Source organism: Rosa chinensis, chromosome 5 (genome assembly GCF_002994745.2).
Source record: "Rosa chinensis cultivar Old Blush chromosome 5, RchiOBHm-V2, whole genome shotgun sequence".
Lineage (NCBI taxonomy): Eukaryota > Viridiplantae > Streptophyta > Magnoliopsida > Rosales > Rosaceae > Rosa > Rosa chinensis.
This window is the reverse complement of record NC_037092.1, coordinates 89,910,179-89,920,003: the sequence shown is the minus strand read 5'-3', so window position 1 is coordinate 89,920,003 and position 9,825 is coordinate 89,910,179. Positions and strand designations below refer to the sequence as shown.

General features: G+C 46.8%; 1 protein-coding gene across 1 annotated transcript; it reads left to right on the top strand.

Annotated features, from left to right (window-relative positions):
• The first annotated feature begins 319 nt into the window (after positions 1-319).
• Positions 320-2,834, top strand: LOC121049316. The gene is made up of 3 exons (XM_040506071.1): positions 320-1,031; positions 1,119-1,262; positions 1,339-2,834. Exons 1-3 carry the CDS (start codon positions 320-322, stop codon positions 2,832-2,834), a joined length of 2,352 nt encoding a protein of 783 aa, XP_040362005.1.
• The last annotated feature ends 6,991 nt before the right edge of the window (positions 2,835-9,825 follow it).

The window sequence follows — 9,825 nt, the reverse complement described above, 5'->3', positions numbered from 1 at the left end:
TGCTAGATGGTCGAATCTGGGTTGAGTGTGCATTTGTTCTTGTTTTGGTATTTTTCTGGGTAATTGTTCTTGATGTTTTTGCACTAAACGAATATAGGTAAAGGCTAGATCTTGTGTAAACTGACCGGTTTGGGTTTTAGGGTTTGGGATGGCTAGCGTCGTAGAGATTTCGAGCAGTGAGGATTCCGGGTTTGACGTGTCGTTCAGCGCGGCGGATAGGAATTTTATTGACTCATTGCGTCCGTCTGCCCGTGCAGGAACCTCACTGCCAGAACCGCTAGACATCGAGCCGCTACAAACCATACCCTGGGAAGTAGTAATGGGTTGTGCTTCGCGCCCCGAGAGTTCTAGGGCCAGGGAGGCCGCCGCTGCTCAGAATAGGCGTGAGGAGCGGTTGGCAAGTAACAGCGCTGCCAGTGGCTCCGCTGACGGGGGAGATACGACAGGAGAGGATACCGAATCGGCATGGGTTCTTCCGGATGGGATTCCTGTTGACGAGGAGGGAGGGCGGATGACCGTTGCCAATGTCGACCGGATAAAGCGGATGTTTCGGTTGCCTGGCGTGGTTAAACTGCGTCCACCGACGGTGGATGAAAAGGCTTCAATTCTTCCCCCGGGGTTTGCCGCTGTGCATGAGGCAATATTCCGCCAGGGAGTGACACTACCGCTCGTGCCCAGTCTTCAGATCTTGGTGTGCGAGTTCGGCCTAGCCTTTGGGCAAGTCTGCCCCAACATGTGGCGATTGATGTTGGCGATGACTTCGCTGTGGCGGTTGTCCGGCTGTGAGGGACCAACCGTGGCGGAGGTGCTGCATTTCTATGAGCTGACGTATGTGAAGCGTCAGGGCTGCGGAGGCCAAGTGAACCTAAGTCGCCGCCAGGGAGCCCCCAAGTTGATAGAGAACCTGAGGGATTCTATGTCGTATTGGCGGGACACCTTTTGCGTTGCCACGACGGGGTGGGAATATCAGGCGGAATCCAATGACGGGAAACCGGCGTTTAGGATTAAGTCAGAGTTCCAACCTATCCGAGGTGGTTTGTCGGTCTCCGCTGAATATTGCTGGCGGTTTACGTTGTGCCTAGTCTTGAACCTTGCTAACGTTTATCCTTGTTTTGCAGTGGGCTTGCGCTACAACCTGACTCGTGTAGAAGAGTGTCGTGTGGCGCGCATCAAAGGTTGCTGGCGGAATCGCAATTTGTTGGACTTTCGCCTACTTACCGGTTGGGAGCTGTTGGTCGATCAACGATTGACTCGCGCCGTTGGTAAGAGATCTCCGCTACCTTGTACACTTAGTTAATTTGGCCCTGTGGTTGACTGAGTTGCTTTCTGTTTGTTTAGAGACGCCGCCAGGTAACGCTAGGAGCCGTGACGCCTTTGCCAAAGCCATGGACCGCGCGGAGATTGACAACTTTTTGGAGGCCATGTATGCCTCAGGGGATGCGGCTCAAAAGACAGTGATAGACCCGGTGACGCTGGCGGTGAGCCCATCCGAGGTTCCGGTGGTGCTGCCAATGCCGCTGCACTCCCACCTTGGCGCCGACGGCCTACCCGTTGTTCAGACGGGTGCCAATGTGGGGGGTGGAAAGAAGGGGTCTGGCGCCGCGCCGCAGACAGAGAGAGTGCCCAACGTGCGACGTGGGCCACAGAAGGTGGTGCGGCCGGCGGGGGCTGCCGCTACGGTGGGTCAACAGCAACGGGGGCCAAGGCCTGCGGCCGCTGGACAGACGCGGTTGTTGCGGAAGCGTCGGCAGAATGACTCCGACGAGGAGGATGATGATGATGCTGAGGTTATCGGGGTCCGCCAGCAAAAGAAGGCCCGCCAAGCTCCGCTGAAGGCGCCAGTGGCCGCTGCAGAAGAGGCGCCTGCGAGTGACTTGGACTCGTTTGCCGCCTATGCCGAGTTCATGACTGACAATGAACGGGGATTTCTCTACCACCTCTGCGAGATACTGGGGTTTGGTGGTCTGGCGGGGATTTCCCGCCCAACGGCGATTGACGGGTCACCCTTCAGTTCAGCTTTTGGTCACCTTTCGGTTGGGCTGCATGAGATGTTCATGGCGGCGCAGAAGCAGCCCGGGGTTGAGCGGCAGCTCAGGGACGAGATCAGCGGTCTCGAGAGGGAGCTGGGGGACGCCAAGGACAGGCTGGCGGATGTGGAGCGGCGCCTGACGAAGGCGGATTGCGACGCTGCGGATGCTCGCGGCAAGTTGGAAGTGGCAATCCGGCGGGACGTGGAACGGAACACCCACATCTCCAGGATGGAACAAGACATGTCTCTGCTGCAGGAGCGGGTGGCCGCTGAGGAGAAAAAGATTGATATCCTGCAGCGGGAGTCTGCCGCCAAGCAAGCAGCGGTGACGAAACTGGAGGCTGAGGTAGCTCGCCTGCGGGACGAAGGGACCCGTGCCGCTGCCGCCGCTGTGGAGAAATTCAAACAGTCGGCGGAGTACAAAAAGGCGATGACTGAATCGGCGAAGGCAGCCAACGTGGAGATGCTGAAGCAGAGGGGCGCCATTGACTTTGCGAAGGCGTCCCAGCCACCTGTTCTGCCAGTCCAAAATGCTCCGCCGGTGCAAGCTGCGGTTCCTGTCCAGCCTGAAGGTGTTCTCTCGGGAAACGGGGAAAGTGGTGCACAGCCAGCGGATGGTTCTCAGCATACTCCTCTGCCTACCCAGTCGGAGGTGTCCCGTGCTGGTTTCCTGGCGGCACACACTCGGCCGGATGGCACCATAGAGACTCCAAGTCCTACCGCCAGAGGGTCTGACCAGACAAGCCGCGCACAACCACAGCCGCCTGCGGAAGGTGGAGATGTTGAAGCCAACCCGAAGAGCTGAGCTCCTACATGTGTTGTTTTTTTTTTTTTTTTGTTGGCTGAGTTTCGACATTTTGAAGTAATGAACAACTTTGGGTGGGGAGTCTCAGCCCTGAAATGAAATTTCAAAGTTTGATGTTTGTCATGATATGTTTGTACCGCTAGAGTTTTGACTTAGAGATTTTTCTTTTGCCAAGCAATGAAACATTAAAGGAATTAAAATTGGTCCAAGTGCACAACGTAGCGGACGTGGTCCGCTGACGATTCCTGGCGTTGCCAGTTGCCCTCAGTGCTAGACTTGGTAACAATGGTTTGAATAATTCCTCGTTTCATTGATAGCTGACTGATCAGCGTTTACAAAAGAGGGGTAGTACCCGTTGGGTAGCTTCCCTTAGCTAAATATTGAACAAAAATTTAGCTAAGTCAAGATGCCTTTGGGTAGCGGCATGACTATTTGTAATAATACCGAAGGTGTTCGGTATTCCAAGGGTGGGTCGTTGTGACGCCATCCTTGTTCATTAAGTAGAAGGTGCCTGGGCTAACGACTTCCACAATTTTGTATGGACCTTCCCAAGTTGGGCGAAGCTTTGTTGGCGGTGGAATGACTTCCTTCATTACCCAGTCCCCCAGTTGGAGGTTCCGGGCTTTGACTCTGGCGTTGTAGAAACGCGATACCCGCTGCTTGTTTTGCAGGTTGCATAAGTGGGCCTTGTGTCGCTTTTCCTCCAGGAGGTCCTTGTCCAGGTTGATGCCGTCAGTGTTGGTTTCTGGGCGGTAGCCCTCGACTCTGGCGGTAGGTTGAGTAACCTCAATAGGCAGGACAGCCTCCGTTCCGAACATCATGCAAAAAGGAGTTTCACCAGTTGCGGAAGTTGGGGTTGTTCTGATGGCCCATAGAACTTCCGGGAGTTTCTCCGCCCATAGACCCTTTGCTTTGTCGAGTTTTTTCTTCAGCAGCTTTTTGATTATCTTGTTTGCTGCTTCGACCTGACCGTTGGTCTGGGGGTGGGCGACAGATGCAAAACTCATCTTGGTACCCAAGTTGGCGGTGAAAGAGATGAGCTCCTTGTTGTTGAACTGTGTGCCGTTGTCTGTGATTATTGTGTGTGGGACACCGTAACGGCAGTTGTTGAGCAAAAATTGCACAAAGTGTAAAATGTCACCCAACGTAATTTCACTCGTATTCATTAACAGAACAGAGTTTTAATTATTTCGGGTTCGACCCATTCAAGACAGAATGTGTCTCTTAATTACAATCTCTTGTTACAAGAGAACACCCTTTGATTCCATTTATAAAGAAACCAATGTGTGTTTGTTTGTTTTTGCGGCTGCACCCGAATTTTGGAATGGGTTGCCTACGTACCCGGGAAGGGATCAAGCCACTCGTAGTTCAAGAGTTCCAATGAGTGAATGACCCATTGGAAGGCTTAGATTTTTGGGATAGGAATAGTGTTTAGGATGCGGTTGCATCTAGATTATTTGATTCCAGATTGCCTACATACCCTTGCGGGATCAAACCACATGTAGTTCCAGCATTTGGGATTTAAATGGGTGGATGACCCATTTATTTTTTGGATTTGTGTTTGAGATATTTGTGAGGGTTTAGAGCCCTTGAATTTGCTTTTGGGTTATTTGGGAATGATTTGATTTTTCTGGTGTTTGGGTGAATTTGACTGGTGGAGTCAGAGATTCGATTTGAATTTGTGGTTGCATCTAGTGGGTCGCTAGATTGCCTACATACCCTGTGAAGGGATCAAACCATTGTAGTTCATATATTTTGGGAATTTGGGATTTTTCTTGGTTTTGTACCAAAAGGATATTTTTTAGGTTCCGGAGCATTTTTTATGAAACCAAAGCCTGGGTATTTGGAAATGAAACCCATAGCGTCATGCTTTGCCGAATTCTTCCAACGGGCCCAAATTTTGAAATGGGCTTCTTTTGTATCCTCGCGAATCATATTCCTCGATTCATGAAGCTCTCTTGACCCCACATTTAATGAGGGAACTTTTGATGTACCGAGTGAACTCCGAGGCTCGATTTTAGAATCCGGAGACATGCATAAACTTTTATTTTGGGCATCAAGACAGACACCCCTCAAAGACATCTCAAAGGCCCAGCCTTCTTGGAGGCCCAAATCTGATAAGGACACCCAGCTGCAATTTAATATTTTTTCAATTCTTCTTTTCTATCCCCGTGCTTCGTCTTATCCCCAAACCAGGAAGAATGAGAGCTTGGGTTTGTACCATTACCAGGTCGAATTAGAGATGGACTCAAAGTCCGAAATCAACTTGGAGAGGCCAACACATGCATGGGTCTCCAACGGAAAGTCTCTGAGTACCCGAAGCTTGAAACTTGGCCAGTTGCTCTTCTCTGTGAAGAACCAGGTAAACCTCTCTCCCTGCCTTCGCTTTTAGCTCTATAATTCAGAAGGCTAGATGCTGACATCCAATTTTCTTCCATAGCAGTTTACAGCAATTTTGGAAAGAGTGGAGCTCTGTGCATCGCGAAGACATCCAATTCGAAGATTGACACATTGTGGGTAAGGCCAAACCCAACTGACTTGAATTGATGAACATTGACCTTCTTTGTTTTGCTCACAATCCCAGTACAAGAGTTGGACATGCTAATTAAACCTTTGTCTTTTATAGTTTAATTAGGCTATGCTTTGGTCTGTGGCACCATCAGAACCACCATCCTTCTTTTTCCTTTTATATTGTTTTGTACTTTGTCAACTTTTGCAATTGTCTTGTTCTCATTGATTTCATTTAATTGAAACAAAACTGGAGCCACCGCCAAGCTCTCATTGACTCTTCAAACTTGATTATAAAATCAATGCCAGACCTTTCTTCATTTTTTTCTCTGGCAACACCTCATCAAGCTTGTAACTTGTGCAATTGTTAATTAAGCATTTCGTTTTGTTCTCAGCTTAATTAAGCTTTCTCACAGGGCCTGCAACATTGCCAAAACTTTCGTTTTATTTTTTATATTGCTTTGTGCATTTGTGAGTGTCTGGAATTGCTTTGTTGACATTGACCAAGACTTGGGTTAAACCTTCATCTTTACACAAGGATGTCACCGCCAGAGACTTTTGTTCTTTAGCTTTTTTTTTTTTATATATCAGCACCGCTTCGATTTCTTGCAGCAATATTGGCTGAAAACTTGCTACAGCCTTTGAATAGTTGAATTTGATTTTTCCAAAGGACAAATGGTCTTGACGCTACTGCATTCTATCATCCAAGTGTAGCAATTCACCATAATCAAGTTTTGAACTTTGTTTTGCCATTCCACCTCATTCTACTTTGCTTCTTCTGTTTATACTTGTTTGCACCTTGACACATCGCCCCAAGAACACATGCTCGTCATCTTTTGGTGTTAAAAGCCTCAGACCGCCTCTGATTATTTTGGCCTTCTGCAACATAAAGACCTGTGCACCAAATTTGTTCTTAATTGGATGCTTCAAAGCTTGTATTCAATTTTAACAAATTTGTTTGTTGTGCAGGTTCAAGCAGGACAGGTGATTGTACTCACAATAGCTTCAAAGTCTCGAAGCTTTATTTTGAGGGTGAGCTTCTTTGTTTACTTCTCTTAGTTTCTTTGCACCGATTATGCTTTTCTTTTGAATTGGTGCTTTTGGAAATAAAGTATGGACTTGGGGCAGGCTTTTGGTTGTGGTGGTTGTCAAGGAATGAATTATCGTTTTGTTGTTGTTTGACAGAAGGCTCGGTGAAGCCTGTAGCTCCTGTAGCTTTGATTTTCTTTATGAGTTTGAAACTGCTACAGAGACTCTGCTACTAGGATTTGCGAGAGCAAAATATGGGAAGGCCAGCTGCTGCGATTGGAGAGAGCAAGGCCTGCACCGGGACGCTGCCCGGCATGGTTCATCGGGACGCTGCCCGGCATGTTCATCGGGACGCTGCCCGGCATGTTCATCGGGACGCTGCCCGGCATGGTTCATCGGGACGCTGCCCGCATGGTTCATCGGGACGCTGCCCGGCATGTTCATCGGGGCGCTGCCCGGCATGGTTCATCGGGGCGCTGCCCGGCATGGTTCATCGGGACGCTGCCCGGCATGGTTCATCGGGACGCTGCCCGGCATGGTTCATCGGGACGCTGCTCGGCATGGTTCATCGACGTGGCTTATGGAGACGCCGCTCCGGCATGTTTGTTGAGCATGGGGCCTTTAATACCTGCGAGCAAAAAATGATGGAGGAGGACGATGAGAGACGGATTTGAACCTTGGATTGAATGAAACTTCTTCTCCTATGGCTCCTGCTTTTTTTTCCGTCTGTGCTTCTCCGCGCTGCTGCCTTTTCACGTTGATCTCCTCCTCCTCTTCACGTACGTGGAATTCTCTTTTATAGGAGTTGTAGATAAGGCTTTGAATTTCAATTAGCCTTAAACTCCAAAACTTGCACGGCAACACATATGTTTAGCTAGCTGTATGCCTCCTTTCTTTTAGAGATAGATATCAACCGATTAATTATCCACATGAAGAGGCGGTAATTGTACTGGTTCTACATTCCCATCTCTAATGTATTTCTTTGCTTTTTGTATTTGACCAAACATGATTGGAAGAAGCATATTGGGACAGGTATATGTGTTTTGCTACTTCCGTAATCTCCTAGAAGCCTTGTGTTTATATTGTTTTTTTTTCCTTTTTTTGTGTTCACCCACATTAACTTGCTGGAGTAAAATAAGTTTTGGAATTGTATATTTTTTTGTCTCAACAGTTGCCCCCTCAAGCGTCGTGCGTAGAATAGCTTTGCGCGTGCGAGGCTTGACAACATTTTAGCTTTGACTCGTCTCTTCAAATATAAATCTTTTATGCTTTGTAGTTTATACTCATACAAGCTTGGAGTTCTTGAGAACTGCGTTGCTTAGTAGCATTCAATCACAATCCGTCAGGGAGAAAATGTGTTTTGGAAGAGATCTTTCCTTTCCACCTGGATCAGCCTAGAATGGATTGCACCTCACCAGGATTTTCCTTGAGGAGGTTTCCTCTCACTCAAATCTTTCTCGAAGAGCTTTCTCCTTACTTACATCAAGCTCGAGGAGATTTCTACTCACTCGGATCTTCATCGAGGAGATTCCTTCGCATTTAAATCAACCTCAAGAAGATTTCCCCTCACTTGGATTTGTTTCGAGGAGATTTCTCCTCACTTGAATCAACTTGGAGAACATTTCTTCTCACTTAGATCTTCCTTGAGAGGATTTCTCTTCAACGAGTTTCTTTGACTCGTATTCCTTCCCGGAGCTTTGATGACGAGCTGCATCCTTTTGTCCTATGCACATGTGCAGCAAACCTCATGATTATGGATTTGGGAAACTCTTGAGCTATCCTGCATTTGTATTGTGCTTGGATTTGGGTCACTTTCTCAACATCTTGCGATTGCCAGTTGTATGATTCTTCTTATGTTTTGATAAACCAAATGCTTCCTGCTGGTTCTCGGAGTTTGATTCATATTTTGAAGAAGATTCCAACGATCAACTGATAATGCTCATGTAACAGCAACTTGATAAACCAATCTCTGCTTCCCTGATTGATTCAAGAAAATTTTTTTTGGGTGGCTGCATCTAGTTTTAACACTAGACTGCCTACGTACCCCTTTTGAGGGATCAAGCCGCCGTAGTTCAGGGTGCTTTTTTTTTTTTTTTTTTTTTTTTTTTTTGGCCTTAACTTTTGCTTGAACTACCCTTTGTGGCATGGGTTTTTCGTTCAACAGGCTTTTTCATTCATCATTTTCATTTTTTTTTTGTGGCTCTAAATTTTGCTTGGATCGCCTTTTCAGGTTTTCAATCCAACGAGCTCTTTTTTTTTGTTTTGTTTTTTTTTTTTTTTTTGTATAGCACCGTTTGAGTTCATCGCCCACAATTTGGGCTTCACTTTGGTGACGATGTCTCCACCTCTATTTCCTTGTTGTTGATCATTTCCTGAATTATGTTCTTCAAAATGAAACAATCGCTTGTTGGATGACTGACAATACGATGGTATCGACAAAATTCGCGATTCTTGGTCTTGTTGACATCACTCGGTCGTTTTGGTTCAGGAAGCTCAATTGCTTTTGCTTTATAGAGCTCACTGAAAATTTGTTCGACGTCATCATCATCAAAAGAGTACTTGACTTCTTTTCTTTCTTTGAGAATGAATTTTCTTGACCTTTCTTTTCCTTTGCATGCATTTAATTTTTCGTCAGTTTTGACAAAGGTAGCTAGTGAGTCTCCTGTACTGTCAGTTTTCTTGCTTTTGAAGATCATCCCTTGTGTCGAGGTTTTCTTACGAGCAATCTGTCTTTCGACATTACTAGCCTTTGAGACAAGCGCATCGAATGTTTGAGGCTCTGCGGTGCTAACAAAAGTTGCTATTTCTGGAAGGAGATTGTTTGAGCATATTTGCACTGCAGATTGTTCTGTCATTTTCTCTGAGCATTGGACATTTAAGCTCCTCCATCTAGAAATGAACGCATTGACGCCTTCATCGAGCTTTTGTTTAGTATCAACTAAATCAGTTATTGAGACTTTCTTCCTTGAGGAGACAAACTGTGCTAGGAAGGTTTTTTGCATGTCTTCCCATGTGACTATAGAACCGGGTTGTAGTTGAGTGTACCAGGTAAAAGCTGCTCCTTTAAGAGATTGGACAAATTGTCTGATTAATAATGCATCAACCTGTGATGTTTCCCCACAAGCTGAGTAGAAGTGAGCCAAATGTTCATGAGGAGAACTATTTACTCCGTCGAACTTGTCGAAAGTTGGCCTCTGATACCCTTTGGGAAATGGTAATGCATCATAATGGGCAGGATATGGTTTCAGATATCCAGAAACTGGGGGATTTAGAGACAACTTGAATTCTCTGATCCCTTCAGCTATCATAGTCTTGACATCTTGTAGCGTGAACGCATTTGAATCAGAATGACCAGACTTCTCGTCGTTCTTTTTCTTTTTGTCCTTTTCATTCATAAGGAGAGCACACTTTGCCACTAGGTCAGCAATTTCAGCATCTTTAGCGGCTAGCTGTC

What these genes read in the sequence shown, in the direction of transcription:
- LOC121049316 (XM_040506071.1), top strand. Translation starts at nt 320, where the DNA reads ATGGGTTGTGCTTCGCGCCCCGAGAGTTCTAGGGCCAGGGAGGCCGCC. An exon ending in AGAGTTCCAACCTATCCGAG is followed by an intron (nt 1,032 to 1,118) that starts GTGGTTTGTCGG and finishes CTTGTTTTGCAG; the next exon opens with TGGGCTTGCGCTACAACCTG. An exon ending in ACGATTGACTCGCGCCGTTG is followed by an intron (nt 1,263 to 1,338) that starts GTAAGAGATCTC and finishes CTGTTTGTTTAG; the next exon opens with AGACGCCGCCAGGTAACGCT.